We start from the raw sequence: 24,517 nt of genomic DNA on the forward strand, positions 1-24,517 counted from the left end.
CCTACAAAGAAAATCCATGATAGGTATTAATATTTGTTTATCCGTAGATGGGTTTCTCATTTTATACTGGCCAGATTATAGAAACAATAGCATTAGAAGGTATTCAGTAAGCAGCCTCAAAGATTTTTCTCACAGTGTGCATCCACTTGACCTACTTTGCCTTGATATGCAACCCAAGAAATATTTTTTCCTGTGTAATTTTATTTATTTTTTCTTGATATACAGCTGATTTACAATATTGTGTTAGTTTCAGGTATACAGCAAAGTGATTCAGTTATATATATAATTTTTCAGATTATTTTTATTACAAGACATTAAATATAGTTCCCTGTGCTATACAGTAAATCTTTGTTGCTTATCTTCCTGTGTAATTTTGAATTACACTTTAGATGAGTATATCTTCCAGTAAAAAAAAAATTGTCCTGAGGAAAGCCTTTTTTTTTAAATACAGGGGTTTTTTGTTTGTTTGTTTGTTTGGTTGGTTGGTTTTTGCCGCTCTGCTTGGCTTGCAGGATCTTAGTTCCTTGACCAGGGATTGAACCTGGGTCCCTGGCAGTGGAAGTGAAGAGTCCTAACCACTGGACTGCCAGGAAATTCCCCAGGTTGTTTTTTTGATGCTTGGAGCCATGCAAAAGTCAGATTCCTTTTCCTGCTTTAGTCCCGTTTCCTGTGGTTAAATTGAGCACATTTTATTGGGTACTGTGTTTCAGGCACTGTGGTAGATGCTGTAGATTGAGATGGCTAGGCCATAGTCTCTACAGTTAAGGAATTCATAGTCTAGTCTGTGACAGAAGCCGATTAAAACACAATTAGAGGTATGACTGGAGCATGAGAGGTACAGAGGAGTGGCTGTGCAACTGGGCTGGGTGGATGAGATATAATGGACAGCTTCCTGGAGTGCGGTGCTGGTGTTGGTTCTAGTACATGATATTTCCAGTGCAGAACAAACTGTACATAGGCACAGTACTTAGGAACAGTGTTGTGAGATCTGGGTATTTCTGGAACATTAAAGAGTACAGAGGTGAGGTGGAAGAAGTAGCAGAGCCCTGGTCATGTTTGGCCTTAATTCTGTAAGATAATGATGAACACTGAAATAGTTTTGGGCAGGAGAGAGATGGTGTCCTGTGTCAAACATACTTCACTCTAGCAACAGGAAGAAGGATGAATTTAAGGGTAGAGAGACAGGCAATTCTAAGAATCCAAGTAAGCAGTGGTGAAGACCCCAGTGATGACAGGAGGAATGAAAGTGTTTTGTAGTGTAAAATGTCTCCTAATAACTTTTCTGTATATGTCACCCTTCTCCTCCTTCCCAGCCAGTTGGTCACTATGTTGTTTTGAAAACATCTCTTCATTCTGCCCCTCTTATGTAATGCGAGTGCCCAGGCTCAGAACTTCACTGTTTCTCAGCCTTGTGCTCTGGCTTGAATTTTGCATGACAGTTCCTTAGCTTTATTCTGGAAAAAAACCTTCCTGAACTTTCTTATTTTTCTCTGGCTGAAGGAAAATGAATAAAGAAAGAAACTTTTAGAAATAAGTTTGTTTGAAAAGGTTACGCTAGAACATGTCAAGAAAATCTCTACCCATAATCAGAAATTTACGACAGTCTCAGTTATATGTTTCTGGCCCCAGGGACCCTAATGAGATAGATTGATTTTTGTTTTTTGTTACAATCTGGGTCTTTTTTCTAAAGTAATTCCTTTTAGAACTACCCAAAGCCACAGACTGTCCACAGGATACCCAGAATTAGCCTTCTTTTTCAAGGGATTTAGTGAGTAAGGTGATTTGCTGGCTTGGGTTTTTGAGGAGTCCTGTACCACTCCAGTGAGAAAGAAAGCCTGGAGCAACAGTTGGAGTCCAGATTTAAGAATTCACTGAGGTGGTGGGACTTCCCTGGCAGTCCAATTGTTAAGACCCCATACTTCCAGTGCAGGGGGTGTGGGTTCGATCCCTGTTCAAGGAACTAAGATCCCGCATGCCTCATGGCATGGCCAAAAAATAAAATTAAAGTAAAATATTTAAAAAGAATTCACTGAGGCAATAAACATGGAGAGAACCTTCATCATGGTGAACTCACCTTAACACAGTATTAGCAAATCAGGCTCTACAGTAGGGTTTTTAGCCACGCCACTGTTAACATTTTGGACCAGATAGCTTTTTTGTTGTGGGGTCTCTTATGTGCACTGTAGAATTTTTAACAGCATCCACGGCCTCTACCCACTAGATGCCAGTAGCACCTCTCCAATTGTGTCAACCCAGAATGTCTCCAGCCACTGCCAAATGTCCCTAAGGAGACACAATTGCCCCTGGTGGCAAGTCATGGCTGTAGATAGAACCATGTGAGAGTAGTAACTTTGGTAGCTACAGTAGCTCCCCAAGAGATTCTTTTACCCAATTCATTCCTTGACTTTCTCAGCACAACCTATTTGTGGCTTCCTTCATATTCTTCTATCTCCCTCCCCCTTGGAGACTGCTTTTACTGTTTTTGTTGGAGTTTTTCAGCATTTTCTCTGAAAAGTTAAAAAATTTTAAACTAGAAATGTGTGTACTCTATGAATTTTAGCATCAGTTTCGGAATTTTTAACAAAAAAATGTTTGAATGGGATTGCGTTGAATCTGTAGTTCAGTTTGGAGAGATTTGACATCTTAACCATATTGAGACTTCTAATGAATGAACACAGCATATCTCTTCATTTATTTAGGTCTTTGATTTCTCAGCATGTTTTATTTTTTCCAGCATATTGGTCTTACACATTCTTCATTATATTTTTTCCTAAGTATTTCATTTTTGTGCTATTTTAAATACTTTTTTCCAGTTAAAAAATTTTCATTGCTAGTATATATAGAAATATAATTGAGTTTTTCTATTATCGTTTTAACTGGTGACCTTGCTGAACTTTTTAGTTTAATACCTTTTTTTGTAGATTCTGTAGTATTTCCTATATAAACAATCATGTGTGTATTAATAAAAACCAATTGTTCTTCCTTTGTAATATGCATACCTTTTATTTATTTTTCTTGACTAATTGAGAATTTAATATAATAATGAAAGCAATCATAGCTACCTATTTTCTTATGAACAGTATAACCATTTTCGTTATTGTTTTTAAAGTCTATCTAAAGAACAGTCACAGGCTTCTGATGTCATTAAATACTTCCTTGTTACCTGATATTAAAGCTCCTGTTTTTTTCCATTATAGGCTTTGGAGATGTATAAGGATGATTGGAACAAAGTGTCAGAACACGTTGGAAGTCGCACGCAGGATGAATGCATCCTCCACTTTTTGAGGCTTCCCATTGAGGACCCATACCTTGAGAATTCTGATGCTTCCCTGGGGCCCCTGGCCTACCAGCCTGTCCCCTTCAGTCAGTCAGGAAACCCAGTCATGAGCACTGTTGCTTTTTTGGCATCTGTGGTGGATCCTCGTGTGGCATCTGCTGCAGCCAGAGCGGCTTTGGGTATGAACTTTCTTAAGCCATCTCACCAGAGTAACAATTTCAGATAATGGTTTAATACTTCCTTTCATGCTAATTTTATCTCAGATTTAAGTATTATTGGCTGTTATATTCATTTCAGTTATGTAAATAACAAAAAAAAATCAGATATTACCCCTTGAAGATACCATGTTGTATTTGAAGTATTATAATATTTTAAACTAAAACACTTAAAATGTAATAATTTTCAAACTAAGAGCATTTATTAAGAATTTAGGGCTTCCCTGGTGGCGCAGTGGTTGAGAATCTGCCTGCTAATGCAGGGTACACGGGTTCGAGCCCTGGTCTGGGAGGATCCCACATGCCGCGAAGCAACTAGGCCCGTGAGCCACAACTACTGAGCCTGCGCGTCTGGAGCCTGTGCTCTGCAACAAGAGAGGCCTCGATAGTGAGAGGCCCGCGCACCGCGATGAAGAGTGGCCCCTGCTTGCCACAACTAGAGAAAGCCCTCGCACAGAAACGAAGACCCAACACAGCAAAAATAAATAAATAAACTAATAAAGTCCTACTCCCAACATCTTCTTAAAAAAAAAAAAATTAGAGGGACAAAACAGGTTTTTAATGGTATGTTTTGTGATTCATTCAGAATTTTCTATAATTGGCAAAAAGGAGTCATTTAACATTCTTGGATTACAATAATTCTAATTAGAATTTTCTCATACCATAGAACTCTTTCTTGAATTTCTGGTTGTTTTATCCTTATTGTTGTCTTGATTAAAATCTGGCCAGCAGAGTTAGATGAAATTTAGGCAGCAATTTTTTATTCTTTTTTATTATTTTTAAAATATTTATTTAGTTTTGGCCGCACCTTGTGGCATGCGGGATCTTAGTTCCCCGACCAGGGATTGAACCAAGGCCCCCTGCAGTGGAAGCGTGGAATCTTAGCCACTGGACCACCAGGGAAGCCCCTGGATAGCAGTTTTGATTGTTACTAATAGAAATTTAAAGATCTCCTGTTTATATAGTAAGACACTGTGACATGTAAGGTAAAACTTAAGAGTCATAGAATTTCATTACTGTACATGTTTATCTCCTTTGGCCCTCTTGATTTGCTGGGGTAGATCAGATCGAGTCTCCAGAAAGGTCACTAGGTTACACATGATACACTAATGTTGTGTCAGATTACCTAGTTTACATTGAAGCAAATATTTATGCAAAACCAGATCACTGTTCCATTTTTATTCTTAAACAGAAGAGTTTTCTCGAGTCCGGGAGGAGGTACCACTGGAATTGGTGGAAGCTCACGTCAAAAAAGTACAAGAAGCAGCACGAGCCTCTGGGAAAGTGGATCCCACCTATGGTTTGGAGAGCAGCTGCATTGCAGGCACAGGGCCAGATGAGCCAGAGAAGCTTGGTGAGTCATTGCTGCCCCCAAGGACAGGGATAATAGGTGTTGGTATTTTCCTGTCAGCTTGCTAGAATAATTGGGTCTGCTTGCACTTAAGAGTGAGTACAATGATCAATAGAAACTTGCATCATAAAAAATTAATGTATAATTTTTTTATCTCTTCCTTTTATGATAGAATTTTTTAAATTGTCTGATAACCGTTTTTGTTTTATTTTTGGCTGTGTTGGGTCTTTGTTACTGCGTGCAGGCTTTCCTCTTGTTGCGGCGAGTGGAGGCTACTCTTCATTGTGGCGTGCAGGCTTCTCATTGCTGTGGCTTCTCTTGTTGCGGAGCATGGGCTCTAGGTGCGCGGGCTTCAGTAGTTGCAGCACGCGGGCCCTAGAGCATGCAGGCCTCAGTAGTTGTGGTGCGTGGGCTCAGTAGTTGTGCCTTGCAGGCTCTAGAATGCAGGCTCAGTAGTTGTGGTGCACGGGCTTAGTTGCTCCACGGCATGTGACCTTTTCTCCGACCAGGGATCGAACCCATGTCCCCTGCATTGGCAGACGGATTCTTAACCACTGTGCCACCAGGGAAGTCCCCTCATAACTGTTAATAATATCACAGTTGTGAGGTGTCTGATGCCTGTTTTTAGATCTAGGTTTTGAGCATATAGACATAAGAATTCAGAAAGGACTTTTGTGGTTATTTTAATTTATATGTTGCTGAGTAGGTTTAAGTTTACTGTTGTTTTGGGTGATTTTTAAATTGAAATAAAATTCATGTAAAATTCTTCATTTTAATCACTTAAATGTATGTAATCCAGTGGCTTCTAGTAAATTCACAGTATTGTTCATTCATCACCACTATCTAATTCCAGAACATTTTTGTCACCCCAAAAGAAAAACCCCATACCAATTAAGCAGTCACTTCCCATTTTTTCTCTCCTTAGCTCTGTTGACCATTACTCTGCTTTCTGTCTCTATGGATTTGCCTATTCTGGATATTTCCTATAAATGAAATCATACTATTGTGGCCTTTTGTGTCTGACTTCTTTCAGGTAGCATAGTGTTTTCAAAGTTCATCCACGGTATAGTGTAATTCAGTACTATGCTGAATAATATACTTGGGTGGATATACCACATTTTACTAATCTATTAATCAGTTCATGAATATTTGTATTGTTTCCGCTTTTTCATTCTTTTGAATAATGCTGTTATGAACATTCATGTACAGGTTACTTGGTGATTTTCTGCTTCTTGGGTATGTAGGAGTGGAACTACTGGATCATGTGGTAATTCTTTATTTAACTTTTTGAGGAACTATCCAGCTGTTTTCACAGTGGTTTTACCATTTTGTTTCCACTAGGAATATATGAAGGTTCTGATTTCTCCACATCCTTGCCAACACTTGTTTTCCCCTTCCCTTTTTAAAAAAAATACCCAGCCTAGGTGTGTGTGAAGTGGTATCTTATTGTGATTTTTATTTGCATTCAGTCTGGGGAGTATTGCCATCTCAACAGTGTTAAGTCTTTCAAGCAATGAATATCAGATGTCTTTCCATTTATTTTAGGTCTTTAATTTCTTTAAGCAGTGTTTTGAAGTTTTTAGTCTTGTATTTCCTTTGTTAAATCTTTTCCTTTGTATTTTATTCTTTTGAATGTTGTAAATGAAATTGTTTTTCTGATCTTAGGGGGAAAGCTTTTAGCATTTTATCATTAGTATGATGTTATATGTTCGATTTTCATAGATGCCTTTTATCAACTTTAGAAAGTTCCCTTCTGTTTCTGTTTTGTTGAGTGTTTTTATCATGAAAGGATGTTGGATTTCATCAGCTGCTGGGGTTTTTTTGTTTGTTTTGTTTTGTTTTTGCTGCACGCACGGTATGCAGGATCTTAGTTCCCTGACCAGGGATGGAACCCGTGCCCCTTGCAGTGGAAGCGCAGAGTCTTAACCAGTGGACCACCAGGGAAGTTCTCATCAGCTGCTTTTAATGTATCAATTGAGATGATTGTGTGGTATTTTTACTTTATTCCATAAGTAAATATTTATGTGTTACATATTAATTGAGTCTCACCTGTTGAACCACCTTTGCATTTCTGAGATAAATCCCACTTGATCAATGTGACTAATCCATTTAATATTCTATTAGATTAGGTTTGCTAGTATTATGTTAAAGATTTTTGCATCTATAGTCATAAGGGATATTGGTTAGTACTTTTTATTTCTTGTGATATCTTTGTCTGGTTTTGGTATCAGGGTAATACTAACTTCTAAGAATGCTTTAGAAATTGTTCTAACTTTTGGAAGAGTTAAAGAAGTATTGGTGTTTGTTCTTCTTTAAATGTTTGGTAGAACTTGTATGTGAATCCTTCAAGTCCTATGCTCTTTTTAATGTTTTTTTAAATTGAAGTATAGTTGATTTACAATGTTGTGTTATTTTCTGCTGTATAGCAAAGTGATTCCATTATACATATATTAATTTTTTAATATTCTTTTCCATTATGGTGTATCACAGGATATTGAATGTAGTTCTCTGTGCTATACACTAGGACCCTGTTGTTTATCCATTCTGTATATAATAGCTTACACCTGCTAACCCCAACCTCCCACTCCATCCCTCCCCCAATTCCCTCCCCCTTGGCAACCACAGGTGTGTTCCCTGTGTCCATGAATCTGTTGGTTTTATAGATAAAGTTCATTTGTTCATATTTTAGATTCCACATATAAGTGATATCATATGGTATTTGTCATTTTCTGACTTACTTCACTTAGTGTGATAATCTCTAGGTCCATCCATGTTGCTGCAAACGGCATTACTTCATTCTTTTTTTACAGCTGAGTAGTATTTCATTGTATATATGTATCACATCTTCTTTATCCATTCATCTGTCAGTGGACATTTAAGTTGTTTTCATGTCTTGGCTGTTGTAAATAGTGATGCAGTGAACGTTGGGGTGCATGTGTCTTTTCAAATTACGGTTTTCTCTGGATATATGCCCAGGAGTGGGATTGCTGGATCATATGGTAATTCTATTTTTAGTTTTCTGAGGAACCACCATACTGTTTTCTTTAGTGGCTGTATTTAAAATGTTTTTTGACTACTGATAGAAAATCTGTTTACTTGCTATAGAAAGTGTATTCTTTTTCTTCTTGAAACAGTTTTGGTAGTTTGTGTTTTTCTAGGAATTTGTAGATTATCAAATTTGTTCACCACACACACAAAAAATCATAAAACCCTAAGTAGAAACAACTCAGATATCCATCAACTGTATGGATAAGCAAAATGTGGTATACAATGGAATATTATTTGACCATAAAATGGAACAAGTGTTAACATATGCCACATCATGGAGGAACCTTGTAAACATTTTGGTAGGTGAAAGAAGCCAGTAAAAAGAGACAATATAGTATGTAATTCCAATTATATCAAATGTCCTGAATAGGTAAATCTATAGAAACAGAAAGTATATTAATGATTGCTTAGGGTTGGGAGGAACAGGGGTAAAGGGGGATGATAGCTAAAGGGTATGGGGTTTCTCTTTGAGATGATGAAAATGTCCTGAAATTTACTGTGGTGATTGTTGTACATATCTGGGAAGATACTAAAATTCATTGAATTGTACTCATTTTAATGGGTTGATCATATGGTGTATGAATTATATCTTGGTAAAGCTGGGTTTTTTTAAAGTTCATAATGTTTTTATATTCCTTTAAAATTTTTTTAATTATTTATTTATTTTTGGCTGTGTTGGGTTTGCGTTGCTGCACGTGGGCTTTCTCTAGTTGTAGTGAGCGGGGGCTACTTTTCGTTGCAGTGCGTGGGCTTCTCATTGCAGTGGCTTCTCTTGTTACAGAGCACGGGCTCTAGGCATGCAGGCTTCAGTAGTTGTGGTGTGCGGGCTCAGTAATTGTGGCTTGCAGGCTCTAGAGCGCAGGCTCAGTAGTTGTGGCGCACAGGCTTAGTTGCTCTTCCGCATGTGGGATCTTCCTGAACCAGGGCTTGAACCAGTGTCCCCTGCATTGGCAGTTGGATTCTTAATCACTGCACCACCAGGGAAGGCCCTGTATTCCTTTTTATTTCTGTGAGGTTGGTAGTGTTTCCATTTTCATTCCTGATAATAGTAATTTGGTCCAGTTTTTTTTCCTTCATCAGTCTAGAAAAAGGCTTGTCAATTTAATCTTTTCAAAGAACCAACTTTTGATTTCAGTGGTTCTCTGTATTGTTTTTCTATTCTCTTAATTTATCATCACTCTGATCTTTATTATTTCCTTCCTTCTCTTGCTTTTGGTTAAGTTTGCTCTTCTTTTAATAGTGCCTTAAGTTGGAAGATGGGATATTGATTTGAGATCTTTCTTCTTTATTAATGTAGATAATGTAGACTTTCATAGCTATATAAATATCTCTCTTTTTGCTGCATTCCATAAGTTTTCATATGTTTTGTTTTTGTTTTCGTTCTTCTCAAAATATTTTGCAGTTTCCCTGGTGATTTCTTCTTTGACCCATTGGTTGTTTAAGAGTATGTTTTTTAAACCACTCAGTGGTCTTAAGCTATTCTTCCACAAACTCTTAAAATGGAAAGAGGTTGATAGAAAATAGTTTCTTAAAAAAATAAAACAGCATGTTGTTTACTTGTACCAATTTGTGAATTTTTTAGATTTCCTTCTGTTATTAATTTCTAGTTTCATTCCATTTTATTCACAGAAGATAATTTGTGTGATTTCTATTTTTAAAATTTTATTGAGACTTGTTTTGTTGCTTAACATATTGTCTGTCCTGGTGAAAATATTTTGTATTTTGCTATCATTGAATGGTATCTTCTATGTATGTTTGGTGTGGCTGGTTTATAGTGTTGTTCACGTTGTCTGCTTCTTTATCTTTTTTCCTAGTTGTTCCATCCTTTTTGAAATGTCTTGAAATCTCCAACTATTGTGGGTGGACTGTATTCCTTTCTTCAATTCTGTCTGGTTTTGCTTCATATATTTTGAGACTCTGTTGTTAGTTGCATGTATGTTTATAATTGTTATATCTTTTTGATGGGTTGACCCTTTTATCATTATATAATATCTTTCTTTTTCTCTTGTAACATTTTTTGTTTCAAAGTCTGTTTTATCTGATGTCAACATACCACTCCAGCTGTCTTTTAGTTGCTGTGTTTTCATGGAAAAGCTCTGAGTTCATTACCTCTGAGTTCTCTCATCTGTAATAAGAAAGAGATGGTTAGATACTCTCTATAAAGTGTCATTTAGTTATGCCAGTCTGTGATATTGGACAAATGATATTTTTGCTAGTAAGGACTTCTATCTGTTTTTGTTTAATTGATCTTGAAGAGGAGTAGAATTTTAATAAAGTAGCTTCATAAGCAGTACTTGACTTCTCAAACGAGAAGTGTTCCTATATAAGAGGGTAATTTTCACATTAAAATACAGTAAAAATACTGTTTTATATACAATTATCAGTAGTGTATTTCCAACGTTTTTTATGTTGTTCATTAATTTTTTTCATTCATCATGAAACAATTTCTGAAGAATAATTCAAGCTAAAGATTTATTGCTGTCATCTTGCCTAATAGTTCTGACTTTGTATCAGTTGTATGAAATTTATACAACCTATGCTTCAGCTGCAGTGATTTTGTCTTTTTCATTTATTCTTATAGGATAAAGATAATATGAAGTAAAAATTTAAATTGTCAGCCAATATGCCACAGATGATACCATCTGAACTCCTGGTGCTCTCTTCTAGGTGGTTTGAGTAGGTACCAGTAAGGTCTCTTCTGGCCTAAAATCTTAGGGTTTCCATGAGTTTGCATAGGGCCTACCCCTGTTGTTTTCTCTACTTTCTTGAAAGTGTCAATCTAGCAGTTTCATTTTGCAGATAATGGAAACAGATTGTCAGATTAATCAAAGCTCTCTAGTCTTCAGAACAAATTATTGACCTAACTGTTCTTGATATTGGTTACTAATCCAGAGTACCAAGACTTTGAGTTAAAAAGTAATTTACAGTATCCACAGTATTTCTTAGTTTGAAAACTCACTTATTTTCCTTTCTCTTAGATGGAGACTGAAATTAGCAAACCAAGCCACATCTCTGTTGCTCTTTGTTGATTCTGCACCATGAGGCAGTGCCCAGCTCACGCCAGGAAAACCTGGGTCTATTGAATGCCTGGGAAAGGTCTTACTTTCCTCAACTTTTTTTGTGTGTGTTTTTGGTTCATTTGTAGGGTCTTTTGGTTCCCTGTGGTCATGGAATTGAAAAGGGTTGGCAAAGCCTTCTTATTTGATTCAAAGAAGTTTCTGTACTCTGCAAAATCTGGGACATGGTTTTACTGTAAATCTGTTTTAAAATTTTGGTAGATGATACCATAAAGGATTAGTGGTTAAGAAACAGGTTGTGAAGTTGGCCATTTCTAGTTTAGTGGGATTTAAAAGAGGACCAAAAAAAAAAAAAGAAAAAAGAAAATCTAGCAACCTTAGTCCTGTGGGGCTAGATTTTCCTGATTCATTAGTGAATGTATGATTTGTAAAGCTTGGATCAGACTGCTGCAGGAAGCACTGGAGACTACAAAGGGTGATTCTTTGAATGGCATGAACACTAAACTTCATTCGTAGGACCTGGAGGTAGCCTATCAGGTAACCTTTCTGAAGTGCAGTGTATACTCACTAGTTGCAGCAATAGAATTTGGGTCCTTTTACCATTTAATAAGGGTTAAGGAAAGTACCAGGCTAATATGAATATTTCTAAATGAGTTGTAGACAGAATTCTATAACTAATGCTGGCCTATTACAGTTAAAGTGATTTATATTGGCCTGAGACTAATAGAATAAATTAGGAAACAACAAATGGTGCTCCCTGTAGAACTGGCTCAGCAAAGTTGTGGTGGGGAGTCAATAGTATATCTCCTGTCTTTCTGAACCACATTACAAGTTCAGAGTTCAAAGAAAGGAAGTATCAAATTTACATTTAAACTTATACTTTATGTAACAAAATAGTGCCTTATTACATAGTACACAGATTTGAGATAGAATGATGTAGGTTTCCTTATCAAGGTAATATTGTGCCTGGGTGGTAGATTAATCATACTTTTTATTGTGATACTTAATTTACAGTTACACTAGTAACTTTTATGTATTAATGATGGTAAAATGATAATATGGGAAAAAATAAGTAAGTTTCCTTACGAAATACAAGACTGGATTTCTCTCATTAGTCTATCTAACTTTTTATTGTGGATTTGGGGGGAAGTATTTGGTGAAATAAAAGTTAAGATAGGTGAACACTAGGTCTGAAACACCTTATTTTTCATTTATTAGGAGGCTTCTCATGGAAATTATTTAGGGAAGTAAGTGTTGTCAAAAGGAGTTTCTTTTTTTTTTTAAGATGTTGGGGGTAGGAGTTTATTAATTAATTTATTTTTGCTGTGTTGGGTCTTCGTTTCTGTGCGAGAGCTTTCTCTAGTTGTGGCAAGCGGGGGCCACTCTTCATCGCAGTGTGCGGGCCTCTCACTATCGTGGTCTCTCTTGTTGCGGAGCACAGGCTCCAGACGCGCAGGCTCAGTAGTTGTGGCTCACGGGCCTAGTTGCTCCGCGGCATGTGGGATCCTCCCAGCCCAGGGCTCGAACCCGTGTCCCCTGCATTAGCAGGCAGTTTCTCAACCACTGCGCCACCAGGGAAGCCCCAGGAGTTTCTTTTCTTTTTTTAATAAATTGTTTTCTAATGCTGGTGCTGCCTTTTTTTTTTTTTTTTTTTTTAATTTTTGGCTGCATTGGGTCTTCATTGCTGTGCATGGGCTTTCTCTAGTTGCGGCAAGTGGGTGCTATACTCTTCGTTGCGGTGCGTGGGCTTCTCATTGCAGTGGCTTCTCTTGTTGTGGAGCATGGGCTCTAGGTGCGCGGGCTTCAGTAGTTGCAACATGTGGGCTCAGTAGTTGTGGCTTGCAGGCTCTAGAGTGCAGGCTCCATAGTTAATGGTGCTCAGCTTAGTTGCTCCACGGCATGTGGGATCTTCCCGGACCAGGGCTCGAACCCATGTCCCCTGCGTTGGCAGGCGGATTCTTAACCACTGCACCACCAGGGAAGTCCCAGGAGTTTCTTTAGCGTCTTTTAACACTGTAATCATTGATTAGTATCTACTGATTTCTCGAAGTTTGTATGGTTTTTGTTTGACTAGAGACCATTCGAGGAATAGAAAAAATAATACTGATATTTGAGACCTTTTTTATTTAACCTAAAAATATTATGAGATTTTATTTGCTTTCAGTTATAGGGGAAGGTGAGAGAAGTTAAGACCAAAGAAATTAAGAGAAGCTTTAAACATTGCTTAGAAGTCATCGGAAACCAACATTTCTTTCTCAGTACCCATGTTTGTCATACATTATATAGGGGTTTTCTGTTTCGTCATTTAAGGTTCTTTTCAGGACAACCCTTTGGAGAAAGTGACATTGTTATTAAGTAGAAGCAAGGAAACTAAGGTGTTGGCAGGTTACATTGGCATGCTTGTTAAGAATGGAGTAAAATTTGAACCTAAATGTCTCTGACCCCAAAGCTCAACCTCTCTTCCCTGTAGCATACTGCCAGAAGTAAAATATGTAGGAATGTTTGTGTATTTTTCATTCATTGAACAAGGATCATTAAAGGTCTAATAACTCCATTGTATGTATTACGTTATATACTATGGCAAATGCAATAGGAAAAGACCCGGCCCTCCCGAAAACCGAGGCTCTGCATAAGGAGACAGGCAAGAGTGACTGTGGATGTTTCATCTATACAAGATTAAGTGCTGAGAAACTCACAGCAAAATTCAGTGTATGAGCCCATACCACATAACCATTCTTAGATGGGATATCAGTTGTTGTTGTTGTTGTTGTTTTTGCGGTATGCGGGCCTCTCACTGTTGTGGCCTCTCCCGTTGCGGAGCACAGGCTCCGGACGCGCAGGTTTAGCAGCCATGGCTCACGAGCCTAGCCGCTCCGCGGCATGTGGGATCTTGCTGGACCGGGGCACGAACCCGTGGGATATCAGTTTTAAGCTAAACTTTTTTTCCCCTTTTAACTCCGAGATAAATAAGACTGTAAATATGTTGTGTTATCATGGCGTCTCATTGTGTTCTGGGTGCTAGGGTACTGGTAAAGCCAACCAAAATTCCTGCCCTTGTGGACTTTATATTTTATAGGTGGAAGATAGACAGGCATCTAATATGTAAAAGTTAGAATGTATAAATTAAATGTAAATATGTAGAAAGAGTGTGTTGGCTGGTAAATGGCATGGTGAAAATAGAGCAGGGACCTGTCAATAAGAGTGAAGTGTGGGGAATTGCAGTTTTAAATGGTCAGGGAATGAACGTCTCACCAAGAAAGTGGCATTTGAGCAAAGATGTAAGTGGAAGGCAAGGAAGGGGGAACTGTGTAGACATCTAAGGTCAGAGGGTTCCAAGCATTGGGAGCAGCCAGTATACAGGCCGCTGGACAGGAGCCGCCTGGCGTAGCTGAGGAATAGCAAGGAGAATCATGGGCAGGTAGCTGAATTGCAGGGTAGAGGAGGTCAAGGGAGATTATGAGGGGCCTTGTGGGCCATTGTAACATTTTAATGTTTACTCTGAGGTGGAGCCAAATGAGGGGTTTGAGGAGAAGAGTGTCAGGGTCTGACCTATGTTTTTAAGTTTTATTCTAGTAGGTTGAGAATAGACCCCATCTAGGAATTGTTAAATTTGATTTATTTTTCAGATAACGTACGTAATATGTTTGAATATTAAAGATTTTTATTTTATCACTAAGCCTTTCATTAAAGAGCTTCATTAATTTTTTTTTTAATTTGACCTAGAGACTAAACAAAATAGCCTTTCTGATAACCTGTTTACTTGTAGCCAAACATACGGAAATGTTGATAGGATAGCACAGTGGACTCTCGTATCCCTACCAGTTAGGGTCGAGTGTGCCATTTTTATCTGTCTAGGAATCTAATAGACAAGTTTTAGTTTATTATTATTTTGGTGAATTATTTCAAAGTAAGTTGTAGGCATCATGATTCTTTGTATCCCCTAAATAATTCAGCATGTGTCTCCTAAGAATAAGAACATTTTCCTAAATAAATATCATAACAGAATGACTCTCAGCCCCTTTTAGGTCATCAGCCCTTTCCCCTAGAGAGGTGGACTGTATATGTGTATTTAAGAACCTGTCAAGAGTCTGTCAGATACTTATTATTGTACCCTCCACTTGTATTTCCTAGCCTCAAGTATTGGTTTTATTTTATTTATTTATTTTTGCTACTGAGTAGATTTACTGTCTGTATCTTAATTCTGGTTTAGAGGATTTTGAAAGATTAAGTTCATTGATACTTTTTCCTTATAACTGACTATGCTTTTAAGGAAATTGAATCACAAATAGAACGTTCAGAGAAGATTCTTCTATATCAGTGAGTGGATTAACACCTTATGGAATACAGGACTCCAAGGAGTGTATCTTGAATAATTTGTCACAGCTCTGTGTAGAAGAACCCAACTCATTACTCCTAGTTTTGAGAAGGTTAAGAACTAGTCTGGAGTCCATCAGGAGATTAAGAAGAGCATCCTGATAATAATAATGTTGAAAAGGTCACTTTCTAGGAACATAAAGCCCAGAAGTGATTGTTACAATTCTTGCCTCAGATACTATTCACAGCATTTAATAGCCTCATTCTTCTCACCCTGAGGATTCCCATAACATCTTTAAAATCAGGCAGTTCTAAAACACCAATATGTGAAAACATGCTAGGCTAGTGAACCTCAGGAAAAAGTGGATCAGTATTTGATCTTTGACTACGTCATGTGGAGTGGGCTTCTCTCTTCTCTTTGTCACTGTTTTATTTGAAGGGCTCTTTCAGATCTATTTCAAGAAGCATTGAAATAGAAATTCAGACTTCTGAGCAGCTCACAATAGGACATTGAACCTCTAAGGACTAGTTAGGATTTAAGTGACTTGCCTAATGAACCATATTTATTAGATGGTAGGATAAGAATTTTTAGGAAGAAATTGGCTTTCCTTATGTAATACAATTGTCTGCCTTTGGTGACCTTTTTTTGGGGGGGGGTCAAATCAGGTATAACTATTATCAGTTACTTGATATAGCGCTCTTGGTGTGGGGCAGTTATGTAAGACACACGAAATACCCTCTAATAATTGGGGCTGTTTTTTGTGATGAGCTACATATACATGGAAAAATAATTCAGTGTTGGAGGATTGGAGATAGAATGAAGTATACAGTATTAATTGTTCAAGGAGGACTGTAGATAGGAAGTGCTGTAAGAATGAACACAGTGGGACGTGTAATTTTAGGCTAAAGAAGACTTCACAAAGAAAGTAGGATTTGAGCTGAATGTTGAAAAAAGAGGTTTAGAATGTCACTGAGCCTGATTGGAACAAGTACAGTATTCAATTCTGTAGAACGATGTGAACAAAGGCACAGAGATGGAAGTGGAAGGTTGTTCAAATGGCAGGAAGTAAACCAGGTTGGCCACAATACAAAGTTCAAATAAGGATGTAGAAAGAGAGCAGCTTACAGACGTAGGTTGGAGCTAGGTTATAGAGAGTTTGATACAAGGCTCGCGAGCCTGGTTAGACCGTATATTGCCAGCTTTATGGAACGTTTAAATTTTAATACAGGGAATGACATGGTTAGTCTCCCAGAAGTGTCGAATGAGTTCCTACCATTCTCTCCTTCCCTGGGAAGACAAAAATTATTGGACGCACATTTCTAAAATGTTTTGGTCTCAGGACTTCTTTGACTTTTAAAAAATATCAAGGAACCCAGAATGCTTCTTCAGTTTATTTGGATTATATCTGTTGACATTTACTATATTAAAAGTTGATAGTGGGAGGGCTTCCCAGGTGACACAGTGGTTAAGAATCTGCCTGCCAGTGCAGGGCACATGGGTTCCATCCCTGGCCCAGGAGGATCCCACATGACGTGGAGGAGCCAAGCCCGTGCGCCACAACTACTGAGGCTGCGCTCTAGAGCCTTTGAGCCACAGCTACTGAAGCCCGCGTGCCTAGAACCCGTGCTCCGCAACAGGAGAAGCCACCACAGTGAGAAGCATGCTCACTGCAACGAAGAGTAGCCCCCGCTCACTGCAACTAGGGAAAGCCCGTGTGCACAGCAACGAAGACCTAACACAGCCAAAAATAAAAAAAACAAACAAATAAATAAATAAATTTATTTTTTTTTTAAAGTTTAAAAATTGGTACTAGGAAACTTTTAAAAAATAATACATAGGTGCACATTTCTATAGCTGACTTCATCATGCAGCCTCTGGAAAGCCATACGGCACATTTGTGCGAGATGAGAGTGAAAAGGCAAGTAACATCTTTGTGTTGCTATGAAAATAGTTTTGACCTTGGGAACCCCCAGGGTACCTAGACCACACTTCGTGAATCACTGAATTAATCACCCTGTCCTTGAAGAATATTTATGGTGGGGGAGGGGATATCATTATAAAAAAGAAATACAGTTATAGGTAGAGGCACATGTGGAGGAAACATGATTATTTATGCTTGGGTCAGTTAGGGAAAGCTGCACCAAGGACGTGACCTTTTAAACAATAATGAAAAAGGTAGAAGGAATGAACATAGGTGGCATATTCTGAAAATAGTACAAAGAAGTCTGTGGGGAGCAGGTACTGTGGCCAAGGGCAGCTTTGTAGGTTTGGGGCTGATTTTGAAGGGCTTTTACCTTGTAGACTTTGAGGAAGATGCCAGAGAGTAGAAGTAACGTGGTTCTGTCTGTTTTAGGAAGTAACTGCTGGCAGTTTACAGATGATGTGTAGGAAATGGAGAGTATTCTCACCAAATCGTAATTCTTTCTAAAAAGCATCATTACTTATTCATAACATACTTTATTAAAGGCAGGTATTTTGCAAGCATTTAATTCTCTCCTCAAAGTTAACTTCTCCAGTTCCCTCAACTTTTTTTTTTTTTTTTTTTTTTTTGCGGTACGCGGGCCTCTCACTGCTGTGGCCTCTCTCGTTACGGTGCACAGGCTCCGGACTCGCAGGCTCAGCGGCCATGGCTCACAGGCCCAGCCGCTCCGCGGCATGTGGGATCTTCCCAGACCGGGGCACGAACCTGTTTCTGCTGCATCGGCAGGTGGACTCTCAACCACTGCGCCACCAGGGAAGCCCTCCCTCGACTCTTTGGGGAATGGTTTCTCTCTCTCTTTCCTCATTTTGGTTTTGCGAACCATATTATTACTAGACTGAAAAGCGCACTGCATTGCAGAAGCTAGGAGAAAGGGTTGGTGACTGGAAACCAAATAGTCTGGTGGATGAGACCATTTTCTATTTGTAGTCTCTGAAGACATTGTTATCATGGATGCTAGATAATTTGCTTCTCACCCTTGGTTGAGGTTCCTTCAAAAGTTTAGGAGGTACAGTAGTTATCTATTGCTGCATAACAAATTACCACAAAATTAGTGGCTTAAAACAAGATATATTTATTATCTCATAGTTTCTGTGAGTCAGAAGTCTATGTACAGCCTAACTTGTCCTCTGCTTAGGATCTCAAAAGGCTACAATCAGGGTGGCTGGACTTCAATCTCATCTGTTGAAGAATCCACCTCCAAGGTCACTCCTGTTCTCAGAATTCATTTACTTCCAGTTGTAGAATGGAAAGCCTCAATTTCTTGCTGGCTGTCAGTTGGAAGCCTCCCTTAGGTCCTAGGGCCACCCAGGGTTCTTTGCCATTTAGGCTTCCCCAGCATGGCAGCTTACTTCATCAAGCCAGCAAGGAGAGTCTCCAGAGCAAGTAACAGCACAGGGTCTTATATAAACTAACATCCTGTCACCTTTGCTGTATTCTGTTGTGGCTAGAAACAAATCACAGATGCTACTCACACTCAAGAGAAGGGGTTCATACAAGGACATGAAAACCTTGAGGCAGGGATCATATGAGGCCACCCTCGCGTCTCACCACCAGTGTCCCTCAATTTCCAACATTAAAGTTGAGACCTTGAGAGTCCGACAGTGTCTTCAGAGTATCTTTGTTCATAAGCAGGACTATCATATTAGCATGAATTTTCTATCACAGAGGTTAGCAGACTTTTTCTATAAAGGGCCAAATGGTAAAAACTTTAGGCTTTTGCAGACCACACAGCCTCTGTCGCAACTACTCAATTCTGCCTTTGTGGTGCAAAAGCATCCATAGACAATACTTAAATAAATGAGCTCGGCTGTGTTGTGATAAATTTTTATTTACAAAAGCAGCCATCGTTTGCTGACCCCTTGTCGATCAGATTGGTCAGCTATCGCTGACCCATTAGTAACATTTTAAGAGAATGGGACATGGGCAGGTCATTTTATAAAACTAACTGGTCCTTTACAGAAAAGATCACATGGGGAGGGTAAGTCAGATAACAAACCAGATTGGGAAGGATCTTTGGCAGTCCAGGGAAGAATGAGAGCCCTTTGTTTTCCCTGAAGCTGTGCCAAAGGCCACGGAAAGGGCTCATGTTAATAGAGAGATAGGGCCTGGGTCCAGCCAACTGAACTTTCTGATAATATTAATAATTGTCATTGAGCACTCACTATGAGCCGGACAGTTATTGCATTTTACATGAAATAATTAATTTAATCCTTAGCACTACCCTTGTGAGGGAAATAATAATAATTCTCCTTTTGTACATAAGCAAACTGAAGCCGCTGTCAACTAAGGAGCTTGCCCAGGGTCACTTGAGCTGGTAAATTGTGGGGACAGGATTCGTACTTAGTCTGTATCCAGAACTCATCCTATTTTTCTAGAGCAGGAGTTAGCAAATTTTGGTTCTTGGGCCAAATCCAAGTTGCCAGCTATTTTTATTTAGCCCACAATATGAGAATGGATTTTACATTTTTTAATGTTTGGATAAAACCAAAAGAATAGTATTTTGTGATATGCAAAAATTATATGACATTTAGATTTCAGTGTCCATGAAGTTTTATTGGAACACAGCCACACCCATTCACTTCCAAGCGGCTTTTGTGGCTGATTTTGTGCTACTATGGCAGAGTTGAGTAGATACAACTAAGACTGCGGGGCCTGCAAAGCTGAAAAGAGTTACTATCTCACCCTTTACAGAAAATGTTTACCAACCCGTTCTACAGCATAAAGAGCTAATTGTAAACTGTGATGTTGGTATTTTCCCCTGGCTGACAAGGCATTAATTACCTGGTAAGAGGATTTTTTTTTTTTTACTTTCTCTTTCTTTTTGTCTTTGGCATGTGGCTCACTAGTTTATGTTATATGCTTCTTATTTAAGTTGGGAATTTCATTTTATTTATTCTAGTATCTTCTTTCATTAACTCTGCAGACATGGGTCAGGCCATATATTTGTAGGGAAAGATTCTCAACCTTCTAATTTATTGACACCAACAAGGTGACATTAAGGGAGGGGACTTCTCTGGTGGCACAGTGGTTAAGACTCCACGCTCCCATTGCAGGGGTCCTGGGTTCAATCCGTGGTCAGGGAACTAGATCCCATATGCCACAATTAAGGAGCCCACCTGCTGCAACTAAGACCCGGTGCAGCCATATAAATAATAAATAAAATAGATATTTAAAAATATGACATTAAGGGATATGTGAGCGTCTGCAACCTCTTCAGGGTTTACAGTTCTAGTCAGAATTCAGACCAAAGACAAGCGTGCGTGCGCGTGCCCTCTCTCCTTCCCTCCCTCTCTTTCTCTCTCTCTCTCTCTCTCTCTCTCCCCAAGAATATGTCTAATAGCAGCTATAAAAAAATGTTGATAGAAGACACTTTACATACTCTTCCACGTAGCATCTTGAGAAATACACAACTCATAATTAAACTCTTAATAGACATCTCCTTAAAAGTCTGAGATTTTCCCCCTTACAGAGGATCTGTCTGTAACTGCACCATCATTATATGAATAGATATTAATATTATGTAACTCTTCATCTTGGAATCATAGCTAATTAAAGAGCTGATACCAAATTTGGCTTGCCTTAAAATAGAGAGAGAGTGTTATCTTTTTAGAATGCAGAGCTATAGGTTGTGATTAGTTATTTCAAATGTAGATTATTTTTATTAAAAAAATTATATTTTTCATTGAGATGACAAAAAGAACAAGTAATAAAATAAAACACAGCACAGCAACTAGAAGATTAGTACATCAGATTTATAAAGAAAAACATAAATACTATAGAAAAGTAAGTAAAAGACAAGAACAGTTATTTTACAGAATTTTACAGAATGACATATGACCTGTAAATTTAAGATACTCAAATTAGTTGTATGAGAAATGTAATTTAAAACCATAAAAGGACATCATTTTACACCTGCTACATCAGCAAGAGTCTAACACTAGGAAGGTGTTGGATCAAGTGTTACTGGTCAACTTTGGGAAAAAACTTGGAGTTTCCTAAAACAGTGCTGCTCATGTTCAAGGTTCAGTGTTCCAAAATGTTCAATGCTCTTTTCTCCTTTCCTTTATTAAGAAACCTACTTTATGAAAAAATGACAACTGAATTAAAGAGAGCTTAGTGATGCATACTTCTTAACTCGGTGTGGCAACTGGTCCACACTTCAAGTAGCGCACTGCATCTAAGCAAAACCCTATGTGTGTACACTGTGCATTTCTCCCACATAATACTTATTCAGTGTGTAATTGTTGACTCAGCAAAGGTGGCCTAATGCACATTCAATTAAGAGTAACTTGTGAGGTGAGATCAGCTCAGTGCTTTGTGACCACTTAGAGGGGTGGGATAGGGAGGGTAGGAGGGAGACACCAGATGGAGGAGATATGGGGATATATGTATATGTATAGCTGATTCACTTTGTTATAAAGCAGAAACTAACACACCCTTGTAAAGCAATAATACTCCAATAAAGATGTTAAAAATAAATAAAACACCTGTATGATTCTCAAAAAAAAAAAGAGTAACTTGTGAGGTTTGGGAGCTTAAAAAAACTCCCATCTGCATTTGGGTTTTTTGTTCAAGTCATTTTATTGTTATATTTTAATGTGTCTTAATGCATGTTACGTATTTCATCTGAACTAATTAGAATATTACCAGTAATTTCTTTCTGTTTCCCTCTTACCTAATCTTTTCCCCTTCCCACTCCCAGCCCTAAGAATCCTGAATTTTTTAATATTGTTCAACTACATTTTAAGCAATTTTATTTTTAATATTTATTTATTTTATTTATTTTATTTATTTATTTTTTGACTGTGTTGGGTCTTCATTGCTACGTGCGGGCTTCCTCTAGTTGCGGCGAGCAGGGGCTACTCTTCGTTGCGGTGTGCGGGCTTCTCATTGCGGTGGCTTCTCTTGTTGCGGAGCACGGGCTCTAGGCACACGAGCTCAGTAGTTGTGGCACGCAGGCTCAGTAGTTGTGGCTCACGGGCTCAGTAGTTGTGGTTCGTGGGCTCAGTAGTTGTGGCTCGCAGGCTTTAGAACGCAGGCTAAGTAGCTGTGGTGCACGGGCTTAGTTGCTCCATGGCATGTGGGATCTTCCCAGACCAGGGCTCGAACCCGTGTCCCCTGCATTGGCAGGTGGGTTCTTAACCACTGTGCCACCAGGGAAGCCCATAAGCAATTTTTAATCACAAAGATGTACTTAATATATGTTGGTTATAATTTTGTTTGTTTTTAAGCTTTAGAAAACATGGTAGATTTATACTTCTAAGACTTTTATTTTTAACTCAGTATTTTATTTTCAGTATTTATTCATGAAGTTGCATTATCCATGTAAACATAGTTAATTTATTTCCACTGCTGTAAGATATTCTGGTATGTGATTATAACTCATTTTAATTATCCCTTCTCTTATTGTTGAACAGACAGTTTGGGTTGTTTCCTGTTTTTCTATTTCAAACATGCATGTACATACAATCTTGTACACGCCTCACAGTGTACACATATAGGGTTTTGCTTAGATGCAGTGCGCTACTTGAAGTGTGGACCAGTTGCCACACTGAGTTGAGAAGTATGCATCACTAAGCTCTCTTTAATTCAGTTGTCATTTTTTCATAAAGTAGGTTTCTTAATAAAGGAAAGGAGAAAAGAGCATTGAACATTTTGGAACACTGAACCTTGAACATGAGCAGCACTGTTTTAGGAAACTCCAAGTTTTTTCCCAAAGTTGACCAGTAACACTTGATCCAACACCTTCCTAGTGTTAGACTCTGCTGATGTAGCAGGTGTAAAATGATGTTCTTTTATGGTTTTAAATTACATTTCTCTTACAACTAATTTGAGTATCTTAAATTTACTGGTCATATGTCATTCTGTAAAATAACTGTTCTTGTCTTTTACTTACTTTTCTATAGTATTTATGTTTTTCTTTATAAATCTGATGTACTAATCTTCTAGTTGCTGTGCTGCATGTGTTTTCTCTCATTTTATTACTTGTTCTTTTTGTCATCTCAATGAAAAGAAGTCCTTGATTTTAATAGAGCTTTGTCTTCTGTTTTATGGTTGGCACTTTTTGTGTTGTGATTAGGAGATGATTCAAGTTTTTTTTTAATGTGTCTTTATCTAGAATTGATTTTTGTTAGCATATCGAAACGCAGTTGATTTTGCATGTTAATTTTATACCTAACTGCCTTGTAACGCTGTCATTTCTAATAACTTTTCTGCAGATTTCTTCTAGGTATATAGTTTTATTCTCTGCAAATCACAAGTATTTTCTTCTTTCCTTTCCAGCCCTCTTTAATTTCTTTTTCTTTGTCGACTACCTAGACCAAGAATTCTATGGCAGTATCAAAGGAAAGTAGTAGTACTGGTATCCATGTCTTGCTCTTGATTTTAAAGGGGATACTATAGGCACCTCTCCATGAAGAATGACATTTATTGTAGGATTATCAGTAACAATCTTTGGGGGGCACAGGAACTTTCCTTTTAGCCCTTGTCATGAAAGCTAGCTTGTCATGAAAGATACTGAGTTTTATTACTTTTTATGTGTGTGAGCAAATAAGTTGATAGACATATTAATGTTATATCACTCTTCTGTTACTGTCATAATGTACTGCCTTTTTTTATATACTACTGTTTTCTGTCTTTAGATATTTTGTTTAGGAGTGTTTCATTTGTGATTATGAATGAGATTTAGTCTAGTGTCCTCTCATATTCCTTATCTGTTGTCCGTATCTGATTTTGTGAATCAAGGTTATACTGGCCTCACAGAATGAGTTAGAAAGTATTCCCTTTTCTCTGTTCTCTGGAAAAGTTTATGAAGATTATAATCATCTTTTGCCTAAAAGTTTGGTAGAGGGCTTCCCTGGTGGCACAGTGGTTAAGAACCTGCCTGCCAATGCAGGGAACATGGGTTTGAGCCCTGGTCCGGGAAGATCCCACATACCGCGGAGTAATTAAGCCCATGAGCCACAACTACTGAGCCTGTGCTCTAGAGCCTGTGAGCCACAACTGCTGAAGCCCACACGCCTAGAGCCCGTGCTCCGCAACAAGAGAAGCCACCGCAATGAGAAGCCCGTGCACCGCAACGAAGAGTAGCCCCTGCTCACTACAACTAGAGAAAGCCTGCGTGCAGCAATGAAGACCCAATGCAGCCAAAAATAAATGTATATATTTTTTTAAAAAGTAGAATTCCCCAGTAAAAACATCTGAACCTGTGGTGTTTTTGTTTTTTTTAAACTATTTCAGTTTTTCTGTTAGTATACTTCTTTTTCTTCCCAAATCTGTTTAGTAAATAAATTTTCTAATAATTTGTTCATTTA

General features: G+C 38.2%; 1 protein-coding gene across 1 annotated transcript in view; it reads left to right on the forward strand.

Annotated features, from left to right (window-relative positions):
• The window catches only part of SMARCC1 (SWI/SNF related BAF chromatin remodeling complex subunit C1), a 179,421-nt gene that overhangs the window by 105,406 nt on the left and 49,498 nt on the right, over window positions 1-24,517 (forward strand). Inside the window, exons 20-21 of the mRNA XM_081247501.1 lie at window positions 3,198-3,456; window positions 4,685-4,846. Coding sequence (XP_081103627.1) covers window positions 3,198-3,456; window positions 4,685-4,846 — 421 coding nt within the window. The remainder of the gene's footprint in view (window positions 1-3,197; window positions 3,457-4,684; window positions 4,847-24,517) is intronic.

Source organism: Mesoplodon bidens (assembly GCF_964165515.1).
Source record: "Mesoplodon bidens genome assembly, chromosome: 10".
In the NCBI taxonomy this organism is placed as follows: Eukaryota; Metazoa; Chordata; class Mammalia; order Artiodactyla; family Ziphiidae; genus Mesoplodon; species Mesoplodon bidens.